We start from the raw sequence: 15,330 nt of genomic DNA, 5'->3' as shown, positions 1-15,330 counted from the left end.
TATGGGCACACACACGTGTGTGTATTCGCCTGTGTGCCGTGTGCACAGTCACGTGTGCAGTGGGCACATTCTGTGCATCCTGGTTGCATTTGCCCTGGCTTGGAGAGCCCGGGGGTACCGGGGGTTCAGGACGTCAGCGAGGACTTGGGCAATCAGTGGGTGAGGGGTAAGGTGAGGGGCTCCTCCTCGGAGCCCTGGGGGGCCCAGAGTGGGGGCCTCCTTTGAAGTAGGGGGAGGGAACGGGGCAGAGGCTGGGGCTGGCGGGTGTGAGGAGGAGGGTCCGTTCCCCCGGAGGCTCCCCTGCCTGGGGGTGTCCCTGGAGGCTGCCGCGGGTCTCAGGCAGGGCTTGGTGATAAAGGAGTAGCACATGGCCGCCCCATCTGCAATGACGCTTGCGGGTGGGGGCGGCACTTGCTCCTGGGGTTCAGAGAAACGTGTGGCAATGATGAAGGTGGTGCCCTCCCCTCCCCGGGTCCTGCCCCTGGCACCTGGTCTTCCTTGATGTGGAACTGGGGGTCTGGTCTGCAGTGATGCGGCAAGCGTGGGCCCAGGAGGGTTCTCCCCAAGCATCTGCTCTGCTGCGGGCACTGAACTGGCTCTGGGGACACGGCTGGGACCTCAGACACGTTCACGGTTCGCCTGATCCTGGAGCTGGCCTTCCAGGGTAGGGAGCGGTCAGTGTGGTGCTGATCAATGGGACAGGCGGGATGCGGGAGAGGTGGATGGCCTTCTGAGATGGTCTGGGGTTCCTGCCCTCAGGGATCACAAGTAGGCTGACTGAACAAAGCCCCTGACTGTCACGGCGCTCAGGGTCAGGGTCACCGCTGAAGTCCAGGTGTGGCCGGGGCGGGTTCCGCTGGGGGTCTCCAGGGGAGACCTCATTTTCAGCTTCCAGAGGCTCCCACAGTCTTCAACCCCTTTCTCACGTCACCCCGACCTCGTGTCTTGTCTGACCCTCCTGCCTCTTTCCCTAAGGACCCTGTGGTCACGTGCCCGGGCCCCGGAGAATCCAGGATCTTACATCGGATCACACCTGCAAGCTCCTTGGGGCCAGGTGAGCTGACATGACAGGTTCTCCGGGGCTATGATATGGACACTTTGGAGACCACTTCTCAGCCCGTCACGAAGAAGATGGTCAGTAGAAAGAAGCAGACACAGAGCAGCCTGGAGCAGATCCCAGGAGAAGGGCAGCTTCCACAGAGGCGGGGAAAGCGCGGGGGATGAGACCAGAGCCAGACCCCGAAAGACCGCAGAACTGTGGACCGAGGTCAGGGCAGCCACGGGGCAGCGAGCATGGAGACGAGCATCCGAGCCTGCGGGCGGAGGGGAGGCGTGAACAGGAGGCGGGAGGCTGCCTGACACAGACCCGGAGCTGGGCAGTGTTGGCAGGCGGGCCCCAGCCGACCCCCCAGGCGCCGCTGCTCAAGTCTGGGGCAGCCATGCCAGGCCCCCTGCTGTTTCCCTCGCATCTCACCCATTCCAGAACTTCCATCTTTGGTCACTGTGTTCTGGATTCACTAATCCCGGAGGGAAAGGGGAGGAGGATGCCTTGCAGGTCCGTAGCTCACAGGAACAACAGCCATCCACCTCCAGAACGCTGGCTCCTGGAGCTCCCGGCCCGGGCCCCACACACTCGGACAGATGGATGCTTGTCCGTCTGCAGCTGCGGCCACAGCTGTCTGCTCCCGCTCAGCCCTGTGCCCTGCAGGAGCCAGTCCCTGGCTCACCTGTGACCCCATGTCCTTCTCCCCTTTGGGCCTCAGTTTCAGCCTCTGTGCAATGGGTTGTTTGTACCAGGGAAGCTGTGATGCCCCCTTCCAGTCCGGTCCATCTAGAGATCCAGGTGTTTTGGACGGGGGTGGAAATCCCAAAGCCAGAAGTGGGGGCTGGTGCTTCTGACCTTCTCAGAACCCTGTTTTCAGCTCCCAGGACACAGAGCAGGGGAGCAGGGGGGTGGAGGGCTTGCGTCAGGAGCCTGAGGGTTGCACAATGGCTCGGGCGGCAGCTGGCGGGCTCTGAAAAAGTTGTTTTTCACCAGGATCCGCTGAAACAGCTGCAGAGAGGCCAGGTCTGCCTGGCTGGTGGTCGTCAGGGCTGAGTGGCAGACAGGGATCAGAGGCCTCGACCCTCACAGAGCCCGCTGCTGCAGAGCCAGCCCAGGGGCAGGTGAGTGGGTCTCCTCCAGCCTCAGGCAAGGGGTCCCTCCGCCCCAGTAGTGGTATCCGTGGGCCTCCCTGAAGGCTGAAGCATAAAGTCAAGGGCGCCCACAGACAGGCAGCAAAGGGCTGAGCTGAGACCCCAGCCCAGGCCTGAGCTGAGACCCTCGCATCCCACCTCCCATTTCACACACAGATGGCCTGAGGTCGCAGAGGGCCGGGTAGCCCTATTCCCCAGGGCCTGGTGCAGGAAGTGACCGGATATGAAGTGATATTTTGGGCACTCTGGGGCCAGACTGTGAGTCAGGAACCTCCTTTGTGACTTCTTTTTTTTTTTTTTTTCTGATTACACACAGGGCTTGCAGGACCTTAGTTCCCTGACCGGGGACGGGACTCTTGCCCCCTAAGTGAAAGTGCCAGTCCCTAACCACTGGACCGCCAGGGAAGCCCCCCTGTGCGACATTTAATTTGACACTTGCTGCAGCAAAGCAGCTTTGGGGCCAGACGGGCCTCAGCCCCGCCCTTCGGGGCCACAGTCACGACTGCCCTCCAAACACGAGGGTTTCTGGGTGGTGGTGGAAGTGGGGGGCGATGCTGATGGGCTGGTCATCATTAACGCCCGCAGAGACCATGTCAGGGAGCCTGGTGCACCCCAGCGCCAGACCTCAGGGGAAGATGGTTCTGGACAATGCCCGGAGGGCGCTGGTGACCATCCTGGGCACTTGCGAGTATGTGATGCCCCTGGACCTCTGGGCAGGCGACGGGCACCCTGCTGTCTGTCTCTCCAAGTCTCAGGCGGGAACGGCCGGCCATGTTCCCCCTACACCGGAACTTCTGAGGACGCCTGCGGCTGCAAGGGACAGTTCTGGGCTCAGGGCTCCCTCTGGGGCCTGGGGGCCCCCTCTGGGCCCAGAGGACACTAACTCCGCCCTCTGGAAGGAGGGCAGGGGGGACCAGCACTGCCACCAGCTTTCCACCTGCACAGCTCTTCACAGAGGCTCAGCCAGCTTTGTCACCCCCTGATCCCTCCAGCACAACACCCACAGGCCTGTGTGTTTCCCTTGCTTCCCCGCTCCGTTCCTCCCGACCGGCGCCGCTGCGCCAAGGACTGGACTGTGTCCCCCAGTTTCACAAGCGGAAGCCCTCCCTATCCTCAGCGTCGCGGGAAGTGGAGGCGAGGCCTTGGGGGAACGAGCAGGGTTAGACGAGGCGGGGAGCTTCACGGTGGGATTACCACCCCTGTAGGAAGGGACTCCAGTCCTCTCCTGCCCACTCCCTATTCCCACCCCTACCCCTGCCTCCTGGGCATAGAGCCATCAGCAACTTCTGCCAGGCCAGGAAGCAGCTCTCACCAGGAATCGAACTGACCCCCTTGATCACGGGCCCCAGAGCCCTCTCAGACACCTGGCCCCATTCAAGTCCAAGCCTCCGCTCTGAGTGCCCTACTTCCCGCTTATCGTCCGGCCAAGCCCAGGCCCCCAGGCCAGCGGCCTTGATCTGGACAGATGGCCCAGCTCCCCCGGGCTCCCCACCCCCAGGGGGAACCACGTGGCCGCTGGGCACACTGTCAGGGGGCCGGAGATGGAGAACAAGGACCAAGCTCTGTGTGCTGTTGTGGATGTGCAAAGCAGGGGCCCGCTCAGGGCCGGTGAGAGCAGGGACCTCAGCAAGTGGACTGACCCTGGGCATCAGGACTGCTCCGGATTGGGCAGTGGATGGGGGGAAGGGGCGGGGGGTGAGATGGCACAGGCCTGCTCTGTGGGGATGGGCTGGTCCACCCTGGGTGGGCGAGTGGCATGGGGGCTGGCTGCAAGGTGGGTGGTCCCACAGTGCGGGCTGGGCCAGGCTCCGGGAGGTGCCTGGACAGTTCCGGAGGACGCTGGCTGCGGGGTGGGCTGTGGTAGGAGCCCGCTCAGGGTGGACGGGGTGTGGGGGTGGGCTGGCTGGTGGGTGGCAGGCACCACTGTGTGGTGGGGCTGGGAGGGGCCTTGCAGGGTGGCCTCTGTGCCCTGGACGTGGCCTGGCAGCTGGGGAGTGTGCTCTGTTCTGTGATCGTCTGAACCCTGGGATTGCAAGACTAGGCTGGTGAACGGGATCACAGCATCATCAGACGCGCTCGGGTTCTTTTACGGCTGTGGGTGCTGAGAGCTCTTCAGTCTGACTCCCTATCCACCCCCACCCCATTTGTCCAGCCGGCCTGTGGCCACACAGCCCCCTCAGCCCCTCCAGCCCCCCACCTTCTGGGCCCATCTCCCACGAGTCCCTCTAGGTACTGAGCGGGATTCCAGCTACCTCCGTGGCCATCCGAGGCTAGCTCCTAAAATTAGCCCCCTTGGCAGGTCATTTAAGTTTGGACCTGTCGAATCTCAGGCTTTAGGAGTTGGGAAAGCGTGACATCTGTAGTTCCCCCACCCCCGAGGGACAAGCTGGCTGGGTCACACAGAGGCCAGCTGGGGGCAGGCCCTGCTGCTCTGAGAGGTTTGGACCAAAGGGGTCTCCATCTTTCCAGGATGGTGGTCCAGAACTCTGGGCTGGGCTCTCCTTCTCAGCCTGGATCAGTGCCCCTTACCCTCCTGCTCATGCGACCCTGGGGGCGGGCTCTGGGTGACTTCACAGCTCTCGGTCCCTGCCGGCAGCCCCTGCTGGGGTCCCGGGCAGCTGACTTTGCTCCGCCCTCCCCGGTACTGCCTCGAGCCCCCTTGCTGGGCGGTCTGCAGTGGGGATGACCCAGGGAGACTTCACCCCACGGCCTGACCGGGCGTGCACTGCACACTCAGTGGGCTCGCTGCTGCCAGCCAGACCCCTCTCCAAGTGGCCAGGAGGCCACTGCCAGGAGGCGGGTGGTCTCAGGACCCTCCTGTGTCAGGGGAGAGGCTCCTGCAATGGGGAGGGGAGGCATCTTGCTGGGGACCAGGGGCCAGGAGTCAAAGTGGGGAGCCTGGGGCTGAGGGCAGGCCGGCTGGGGCATGGCGATGCTCAGGCGCTGCTCCTGGCGGTGGACCCCCCGCACTCTCTGTGCCTGCTGACGGATGGGTGGGCTCTGGGTCAGGAGAAACTGTGCAGCAGCGGGCAGGGGGCCCCAGACACGCCCTTGCTGGCTCAGAACCACGTGCTTGTAAACTTTAATTTCCATACAGTAGAGAGACACACAGTACAAGCAACCGGGGACCGGGCTGCACTGGGGAGCTCACGGAGCCGCCCGGAAACAGGCGCCCCGCCGAGAGGGGGCGCCATGAGTCCCCGTTGCCCACAGAACAGCTGGGGAGGCCAGCGGCTCAGTCCTCACCTCCCCTTGCCCGTGGGTCCCAGCTTCCTCCGCAGCCCCCACCCCACCCCAGGGTCTTCTCCAGGAGGACAGGCCAGCCTCCCGGGAGGTGGGGGTGGGAGTTACTCTCTGCTCCCTCTCTGCTTGCTTCTCTCCCACCTGGGAGGCCAGGGCTTGTCGCCAAGCCCTAGGGCTCGGCTAGGTCGTCAGGGGACCCTTCACAGTGCCAGCTGCCGGCCAGACCCGCCACACCGGACTCCTCAGTGGGAGCAGGTGAGCCAGGCAGACAGCCCTGGTCATTTAAGGTGATAGGCGCTGTGCTGGGTTGGGGGGGGGGCAGAGGGGCACCCCAGGGAGAGGAGGAGGCTGGGGGCCTGAGACCTGATCAGTGAGAGCTGGGGAGGTGCGGATGGGGAAGGAACGGCAGGCGTTTACAGAGAAGTACCCTACGGACGGGTGCAAAGGCAGGAAGGCGGGAGAGAGGAGGGGCTTTGGGGGGAATACGAGAGTCTTCTAGATCTGGGAATGTGGGGGGCCCCCCGGAGCATTTGGGGGTGGGGTGGGGACACCGTGATGCGGCTGAGATGCGGGCCCCCGGCCAAGCCCAGCCAGCCTGTGGCTCCGGTCCTGGACGCCGGGAAGAGTCTGCTGGCTGTGCTGAGGACCGACCCGGGTCCTTCGTCCTGATCCCGTGAGGGGCAGCGGCTCTGGAGGGAGACAGCCCAAGGGGCCCCCGGTCCTTGGCAGTGGGCGGGGTGGGGGAGATGGCCCTGCCTTCACAGGACCACCTCGGGTGCGATGCTGAAGAGCAGGTCGTCGTTGCCACGCCGCACCTCCAGCAGCAGGGCCGACTCGGTCAGCACAGCCTCCTGCAGCTCGCTCGAGTCGGCCAGGGGCCGCCCGTTGACCTTGACAATGATGTCTCCATCCTGGATGCCCCCCCTGCCAACAGGAGAGAGAGGTGGTCACAGCTCATCCCTGAGAGGCTGAGGCCGGGGTGCCTCTAACAGCCGCAGGTTTAAGGAAAGTCATTGCAACAGGCGAAGACAGGGCCGTGACCGCCAGGCTCTCACCCCGGGCAGAGGCCACTGTCCAACCACCGGCTAGCACTTTGTCGGTTGACTTTACTGCACAGCAGCGGGACTGGGGTCACGTTCTGGCTGTGGCCTCCCCACCTGGGCCAGGGACGCAGCCCCGTGAGCCTCGGCTCTCGCCGCTGCAGCCCTGGATGCGGATACTCTTGGCAAATTACAGCGAGGTCCGGGGTATCGATTCCACCACACTGCAGTTACTAAGACTTTCCTGTTAGGGCTGGAGCGAGCGAGGCCAGCCCCCTTCTGCACCTGACTTGCCATGACCTCCCCCTCCATCCAGAGGGCAGGCAGGGTGGCACCAAGGTCAGGTTCACGAGTGACAGGACCCAGATCCACACGGGCTAGCTGCATGACCTCGGAGGACTAGCTGCATGACCTCGGAGGACTGACTGCGTCAAGGCTCAGTCTTCCCATCTGAGCAATGGGACGGGAGCCCACACCTCGCAGGCTGCAGTGAGGAGCCCCTGAGGGGACACACCTGCAACGCCCAGCTCACGACCCAGCCTGGGTCAGCCGCAGCCACCGTCGCCACCAAGCTCCCCTGTCCGGGGCACCCTGCATGTGGCCACTCTCCCTGACGCTGCCTGCTACCCCAGAACCCCCATAGAGAGCCTGAGTTGGGGGTGATTATTCTTTGGCATCACAGATCTGTATCTTGACAATTTTTACTGCAGGGCGGCTGCGGGCTGAGCACGCGTGCCATGTTCAGGGCAGGAAAACTCCAGGGATCTGCGTCTTCCAGCCCAGCGCACAAAACAGAGAAAACGGGTCCTGTTGGGTTGAAGGGGCTGGGGGACCCTCCTGCCTGGCTCCACTCTCCCCCCCGAGGGGCCCCAGACCCTACATGGGCCACTTCTTGCTCCTGAAGCTACAGTTTAGAAGCAGGATGCAAAGGAGCCCACCCACTGCACAGACGGACGCCAGGGAGGAGGAGGGGCGGGCGCTTGTCCAGAGCCGGTCCAGGGCACAGGCTCACGCGTGCCATCACCCCCCAAGCCTGCTTCAGGCCACCAGGCTGCAACATTCGACCTTTCTGTCACGTTCCATTTCCGAGAAGGCAAGGCTTTGTTCCCTAACTGATCTTGACAGTGTCCCGTGGGGCAGGAAGAGTAGGCAGAGTCATACCCATTTTGCTGATGAGGAACCTGGCCAGGAAAGACCCAGGCTGACCCGTAAGGCTGATGAGAGTCAGGCTGGCATGCAGGTCTCAACTTGGGGGGTGCGGACCTCCACTACACTGTCTCTCTAGACCCAAAGGGAAGGACATTCTGGGCCAAGGAGGGGATGGCCTTCACCCTCCAGCCTGAGCCCAGCTTAGAGGACTGGCCAGGATCCCGCCTGCCACTTTCACGTTACACCACGTTGCCAGGACGCTCAAGGTCATGCAAGGTCAGTGAAGTCCGGCCCAGGTCCCAAGCCCACCCGCCCGGCCTCCTTGCTTCCTCTGGTGGAGCCTACCTCTGAGAAGGTGAATTCGGAACAACCTCTTGCACATAAATCCCACTGCTGACTGCAGGGAAGTCCGGGTTACTGGCCTTTAGCTCCTCCACCAAACTGAAAAGACAGTTCCACTGTTAAGGCGCTTCTGGGCCTCTGAGCTGACTCTTCAGTACAAAGCTGCCCCTCGTCCCCTCCTCCACCCGGGACGAGGAGTCTCCTCTGACCCCACGCTGCCGGGTCCTGCCACTCGCCACTCTGGGTTGTCACTGGTTCTTGCCTGTGACCCCCACTCAGCTCGGGCTCCTCGAAAGAACTCTGTGAGGGTGAATGATTGGAAGCGTGGAGAGGGGAGAGTGACGGACAGATGGGAGGACGAGCGGGAGGAGGGGTGAGGAGGGAAGGAGAGGAAGAGGGATGTGTGATCAGATGGCAGGATGGAGGGAAGGAAAGAGCGATGGACAGACAGGCAGACGGTAGGAGGGCGAACAGACAACGGATGGGCGCGGAGAGACAGGAGGCTGGAAGGGAGGCGGGGTGGACGGATGGCGGGACGGAAGAGAAAAATAGCACCTTTAGACGGTGACTTGGCACATTGGTCTTGATTCCAAATCGCTTTCAGATTTACTCCCTAGAGGAACGGTTGCCGACACAGGCACGAATGTCATCTTAGGGACCGTGTGGGTGGGAGGGTCACTCAGGTGAGCTGGGTTCTCCCCAGGTCTCCCCAGCGCAGTGACCTCTTCCTTCTCCAAACCCCTGGACTTTGCATCTTCTTCGCTTCTGCCTCCCTTCCCTCCTCCCTGTCCCTCCTCTTCCCCAGCCCCTCCCCTATTTCACGCACTCAGAATTGCAGACACCTGCCGTGTTATAGTCCTGGCCCTGGGGGTGAGCAGGACCCAGCCCTTGCTCACAAAAAGCTCGTGGCCACGGTTGGGGGTGGGCAGGTCTGCCACCGGGGGACCCAGTGCAAGCTGGGGAGGGAAGCGCAGCTGTGCAAGAGAGGAGACATCTCCTCCCCTCGAAGTGGCCTCTGGGGAGGCAGAATGGTGTCCCATTCCCAGAATTCACGTCTGCTCAGGCCTCAGAATGTGACCTTGTTTGGACATAGGGACTTGGCTGATGCGGCTGGTTAAGAATCTCGAGATGAGATTAGCCTGACTTAGGGTGGTCCCGAAACCCAATGGCTGGTGTTTTTATCAGAGAAAGAAGAGGGAGAAGGCAGCAGGGGCCACCCTCCTTGGACCAGCCCAGCTCTTGTGTGATCAGGCGCTCAGAGTCACCTCTCCCCACGTGGCTGCTCTTGAGAGTCTGGGAGATATCCTGGCTCTAATCTGGGGGCTTTGTGCCCACCATGCAACGAGAAAGGCAGAGCTTGTAGCGATGCAAATGCAACCGAAGAACCACCAGAAGCTGGGAGATGCAAGGAAGGACCCTTCCTCGAAGCATCCAGGGAGCGCAGCCCTGGTGACCCCTTGAGTTTGGACTGAGGGCTTCCAGAACTGTTGACAGAAAAACATTTCTGTTGTTTTAAACCACTAACTTGGGGGTTATTTGTTGTGGTAGCCCCAGGAAAACTAATCTGGGACGCTTCCTGGAGGAGGAGCACCTGAAAGGAGTCCTTTGGATCAGGCTGAGGGGGAAAGGCATTCCAGGCCGAGGGACTGACCTGAACAAAGGCTCAGAAGCCTGGTGCGTGGCCCATGGGAGCACCTGCTGGTGGGCAGGCCCGCCGGGGCCAGGGCCCGGGAGGAGGGTGGGGGTGAAGGGCGGCGGGCGCCAGCGTCCTTCGGACACTCACCTTGGCGTGATGGTCCGCATCCGGATGCCGATGAAGCGTTTCTTCCAGTCTGGAGACAGAGCGTTGGGGCTCGGTTAGAGCCGCCGTGGGAGCCTCAGTGCTCCCAGAGGGGCCTGGCCAGGGAGCAGAGGGCAGCAGGGGCCACCCTCCTGGGCCCAGCCTGGCTCCTACATCACCAGGTGCCCAGAGGCACCTCTCCCCATGTGGCTACCCCTGAGGGCCTGGGAGAGGTTCTGGTTCCGATCTGGGGGCTTCGGGCCCACCCTCATCATCAGGCACCATTCACCCACTTCAGCTCTGATATCTGCTCTCTTGCTGGTCCCCTCCACCCGACCCCAGTGGAAAGCGGAGCTCCAGCCCCCATCCCACAGGCTCCCTAAGTCGCCTTGCTCTGATCTGAACTGGTCACCTTCTCCTGCCTTCTCCCAAAACCAGATATTAATTGATAACACCCAGTGAGCTCTAATGGCGTGGCAGGCCCCCTGGCTGGAGCAATATAAACACAGAAGGCTGAGGTGGTAGCTCTGTGCCCCCAGCCTCTCCAGTCTGTGACTTAGCAGATGCCTTAGACTCCAAAACAACCTCACACAGTCTAACCCTAAACCTGGTGAAGGACGGGGAAGCCTGGCACACTGCAGTCCAAGGGGCCACAAAGAGTCGGACATGACTGAGCAGCTGAACAGCAACAGCAAGCGCTAAACAAGTCTCAGCACGTTTTAAAAATGTCGTATCACAAAAATGTGCTCCCTGGCCACAGAGGAACTAACCTACAAGGTGTCTACAAGGTTCACAATAACTGGGAAAGTAAATATACATACTTCTAAATAACCCAACTTTAAGGAATAGAGCAAAAGAGAAATTAGAAAGCATTTTAAATTGAAAAAAACAAAATACAATATACCGAACGTCGTGGGATGGAGGTCAAGCAGTACTTAGAGGGAGATTAATAGCACTGAAGTACCAATATCAGGAAAAAAGAAAGATATCAAATCAGTGACTTCAGCCTTCTCCTTAAAACTAGAAAAAGATCAAATGAAATCTAACGCAAGCAGAAGAAAAGAAATAATAAAGAACAGAAATCAAAGAAGTAGAAAATGGAAAAAGCGGAGAAAATAAATGAAAACCAAAAGTTGATTTTTTGTAATCAGATACGTTTTTAGCCAGACTAATTGGGGGAGGGGGGGAAGACAATGATCAATATCGGGGATGGGAGAGGTGACGTCACTACAGATTATACAGGTATTAAGAAGATAAGAGACTAATATGAACAACTAGATCTCAGTAAACTGGACGACAGAGGTAAACGGAACAAATTTCTTGAAAATTTCAGACTACGAGAGTTCCCTCAAGAGGCAACAGACAGCCTCCGTAGCCCTATATGGGCTTCCCTAGTGACTCAGACGGTAAAGAATCTGCCTGTGATGCAGGAAGCCTGGATTCCATCCCCAGGTCAGGAAGATCCCTTGAAGAAGGCAACGGCAACCCACTCCAGTATTCTTGCCTGGAGAATGCCATGGACAGAGGAGCCTGGTGGGCTACAGTCCACGGGACTGCAAAGAGTCAGACAAGACGGAAAGACTAACACTTTTTATAGCCCCGTACCTAGGGAGGAAATTGAAGTAGTTGAAAGTCTCGCCACAAAGTAACTTCAAGCCCAGATGGTCTTACAGGAGAATTCTGACGCCTAGGGAAGATATATATCAGTTCTACACAAACGGTTCTGCAAAACTGAAAAGGAGTGACTATTTCGGTGATTCTTTGACTAATAATAAGAGATGTATGCATGTTTTGGTCTTCATCCAGGGTTCCTAACACATAGCTCCTAAAACTTTTGTACTTCCCTAAAGTGATCAGATTTCTAAGGGACATTTTTTTCTCACAGCTACTGAAATAGTTCCCAGACCTCTAAAGGTGAAGTTGTTATTGTTGGTCAGTCACTAAGTCGTGCCCGACTCTTTGCAGCCCCATGGACTGCAGCACGCCAGGCTTCCCTGTGCCTCACCATCTCCTGGAGCTTGCTCAAACTCATGTTCATTGAGGCGATGATGCCATCCAACCGTCTCGTCCTCTGTCGGCCCCTTCTCCTCCTATCCTCAATCTTTCCCCGCATCAGGGCCTTGTCCAGCGTGACAGCTCTTTGCATCAGATGGCCAAAATCCTGGAGCTTCAGCTTCAGCGTCAGTCCTTCCAATGACTATTCCATTGTTGATTCCCTTTAGGATTGCCTGGTTTGATCTCTTTGCTGTCCATGGACTCTCAAGGGTCTCCAGCACCACGTTTTGAAAGCATCAATTCTTTGGTGCTCAGCCCTTTTGTTTTTTTGGGCGCTCAGCCTTCCTTATGGTCTAACTCTCACATGGTTTTTCATTATACACAAGTCCCTTTCAATCACATTTGACTTTAATCAACGAGGTGACCTTTGGAAAGTCCCTAAGGGTGTCTGTTGGTTGCAAGGGGAACCGACCACATAACTGGAGGATTGGAACGTTTCTCCTCAGCCTTCTCTGCCTTGCTTCGGGGAGAGGAGATGAACTAGAAGTTGGATCAATTGCCAGTGGCTAATAACTTATTCAGAGGCTTCCCTTGTGGCTCAGATGCTAGCGTCCATCTGCAATGCAGGAGACCCAGCTTCAACCCCTAGGTCGGGGAGATCCCCTGGAGGAGGGCATGGCAATCCACTCTGGTATTCTTGCCTGGAGAACCTCGTGGACAGAGAAGCTACGGTCGACCGTAGACGGGCGACAGGCCGTGGGGTCGCACAGAGTCGAACATGACTGAGCAACTAACGCATACACAGCAGCTTAGCCAACCATGCCCACGTCACGCGGCCGCCACAGAAACCCAGAACGATGGGTATGAAGAGCTTCTGGGTTGGTGATCTTGTGGAGGTGCACCCAGAGACCACGGGCTCCGCATCCTTCCCTCACACCTTGCCCTATGCATCTCTTTCATCAGGCTGTTCCTGAGACATATCCTTTACAATAAACTGTTATCTGTTGAGAAAACAGTTTTCCTGCTCTAGCAAACGATCCAACCCAAGAAAGGGGTCATGCGCAATTCTGGTTTATAGTCACAGTGTGCAATGGGCCTCTGAAGGCAGGGCTGGGGGCAGTCATAGGACCAAGCCCTTAACTTGTGGGGTCTGATGCTATCTCCAGGCAGACAGTGTCAGAATGGAGTTAAATTGTAAGACACCCAGCTTGGCAGGGAGAAACCCCACTTATTGCTGACCGGATGTGTCAGAAGTAAAACAGCCCTGCAGTGGAAAATGGACAGTAGAAGAGACGGACAGGGGGACTGTTTTTCCTAAGCCACTTCTCAGCTCATTATCCCAACACCAGAACCAGAAAGAGAACTAGACCCACATTCCTCATGAAGATAGATGTGGAAAGTCTTGAAATGCTTTCAGCAAATCAAGCCTAGCAATATATAAAGCAGGATAATACATCACGACTAAGTGAGGTCTATTCCAGGAATGCAAGGATAGTTTAATATTATAAAACCAACCAAAGGAATTTACCATATCAAAAGATGAAGAAGAAAAACCATCAACTCAAAAACTAGATAGATAAAAAGAGGCAGGAGGGGTGGATGCATGAATGAGCAGGAGGAAGGATGGAAGGAAGGAAAGCAAGAAAAAGAAGGAAGAAAGGAAAGACAGGTGGATGAAGGGATGAGTGGATGGATGGCTGAGCTGGTGCGTGGGTGGGATGGTGGGTGGAAGGATGGATGGGTGGGTTGGTGAGTAGGTGGATGGGGTGGTGGGTGGGAGGGCAGATGGGTTAATAGGATAGAAGGAAGTTCTGTCTGGGTCTGGCAACTATGGAGTGGCTCAGGCAAGTGAAACCTAGGGGCCACCACCTTAGAGGCGGGAGGTGAGATGGATGATCCCCAGCCAGAGGGGACCGTCTAGAGGGGTGGGGGTGGTCATCGTCATGAGGTGAGGAGAGGATGGGAGAGAGGCTGAGGTATCCCGGGTGGGGGTCTCGGCACATCAGGGTGGGCTGGGGGGTGGGTGCCGTCACGGAGCACTGTGGGATCCCCTGGCCCTGCTGGAGGCTGTGAGCTCAGCCCTGGGACAGCGCTCCTGACCCCACGTGGGGGCTCCGTACCTTTGCCGGTCTTGTCCTGGAACTCTGAGAGGAAGCGTGTGATGCGGTCCGAGGGGATGGCAAAGGAGATGCCGGCCGCGACCTTGAGCGTGTTGATGCCAATGACCTCACCGTCCTGGGGAGGAGATCAGAGCGGGCAGTCACTCCGAGAGCCCAAGTGGCCGCTGCCCTCAGCGGCAGAGCAGCGTGTCCGTGGGACTTGGCTCCCAGATGGGGGCCCTCCCTGAGAAGCTCCCTAAAGGTGCTCCAGGGTCCAAGTCTGAGTCAGGGACCCCCACCTCTCCTGCCATTTGCCTCCACACCTGACCCCCTAGCTGCATCACTGCAGAGTGTTGGCCTGGGAAGCTACAGTCTGCCCCCTAGAAGCTGTGCCTACTGACCGAGGACGCCCCCAGCCAGCCTTCTGAGGGGCTGGAGCCAAGAGGGATGTGGTGAGGACTGAGGGACCCTCTATCCTCTCTTTCAAGAAGCAGGGTGGGGGGACGTGGGGCCAGGGCAGCCCCCAGCATCCTCCGCTGACTGTCCCTTTCAACCTGGGCTCCCTCCCTGTCCTGCCTGCCCCCCACATAAGGAGGCAGGGGCAGCTTGGCCTGATCTGCCACCTGAGACCCCACTCCTGGACGCAGCTCCTCCCAGGGGTGCCCAACAGACACCCCTGTCCCAGAGCTCCTGCGGGACCCCGCCTGTGTCTGTCCTTACATGGCCCAGACACCAGCCCCAGGGAGCCTGGGGGCTGAGGTGCGTGGCAAGCCCAGCTCCTCTCCCATCAGCATGATGTCGAGGGGACCGGCCCCTGACCCGTGTCCCCTGCCCCAGGTCCACCACAGGCACCGGGTCCTGCTGCTCTGAGAACTCCCTTGCTCCGCTGACAGCACCAGCTCCCCTGGGGGCAGCACATGCTTGGGGTCACATCCTCCTCCAGGGCCCGCAGACTGTTGGGTGTGAAGGCGTGAGGGCCGTGTTCTGGGTCCCAAGTCCCCATCAAGGCTGTGCCGCCCACCCCAGTGTGAACAGGGCCCCAGGAAACCCGAGGCTCCCGCCCCCAGGGGACACTCACCAGGTTCACCAGTGGTCCCCCGGAGTTCCCGTACTGCAGGGAGGAAATGCACGTCAGCCAGGCCCGCACCTCCCCTCCCGGAGGCCTTCTGAAGCTTTTTCTTTAGAAACTACCATCCAACCAGCCCAGAAACACGTAATTGAATTTCCTCCCCCAATAGGGTTGAATGGAGAAGGAAATGGCAACCCACTCCATTATTCTTGCCTGGAAAATTCCACGGATAGAGGAGCCTGGCAGGCTACAGTCCGTGGGGTCGCAGAGTCAGACACGACTGAAGCGACTTAGCACAACAGGCTTCAAAGGCCTCAGTGCCCATTCCACAGACAAGAAGGCTGAGGCCCACAGTGGCTGAGTGCACAGCCGTCTCTGATCATCGGGGTCTGAGCTGGCCGGTGCTGTCCAACCAGA

The 15,330-nt window shown here is 59.2% G+C and overlaps 1 protein-coding gene across 1 annotated transcript in view; it reads right to left on the bottom strand.

The window, feature by feature from the left end:
• Positions 1-5,262: 5,262 nt before the first annotated feature.
• The window catches only part of HTRA3 (HtrA serine peptidase 3), a 29,356-nt gene continuing 19,288 nt past the window's right edge, over positions 5,263-15,330 (bottom strand). The window contains exons 5-9 of the mRNA XM_027971265.2: positions 14,923-14,955; positions 13,866-13,980; positions 9,754-9,802; positions 7,974-8,069; positions 5,263-6,363 (exon numbers count right to left, since the gene is read on the bottom strand). Of these exons, the coding sequence (XP_027827066.2) occupies positions 6,198-6,363; positions 7,974-8,069; positions 9,754-9,802; positions 13,866-13,980; positions 14,923-14,955 (459 nt within the window). The 3' untranslated portion in view covers positions 5,263-6,197. The remainder of the gene's footprint in view (positions 6,364-7,973; positions 8,070-9,753; positions 9,803-13,865; positions 13,981-14,922; positions 14,956-15,330) is intronic.

Source organism: Ovis aries, chromosome 6, assembly GCF_016772045.2.
Source record: "Ovis aries strain OAR_USU_Benz2616 breed Rambouillet chromosome 6, ARS-UI_Ramb_v3.0, whole genome shotgun sequence".
Classification (NCBI taxonomy): Eukaryota; Metazoa; Chordata; class Mammalia; order Artiodactyla; family Bovidae; genus Ovis; species Ovis aries.
Note: the sequence above shows the minus strand (reverse complement) of the source record. Positions and strands in the feature narration are given on the sequence as shown.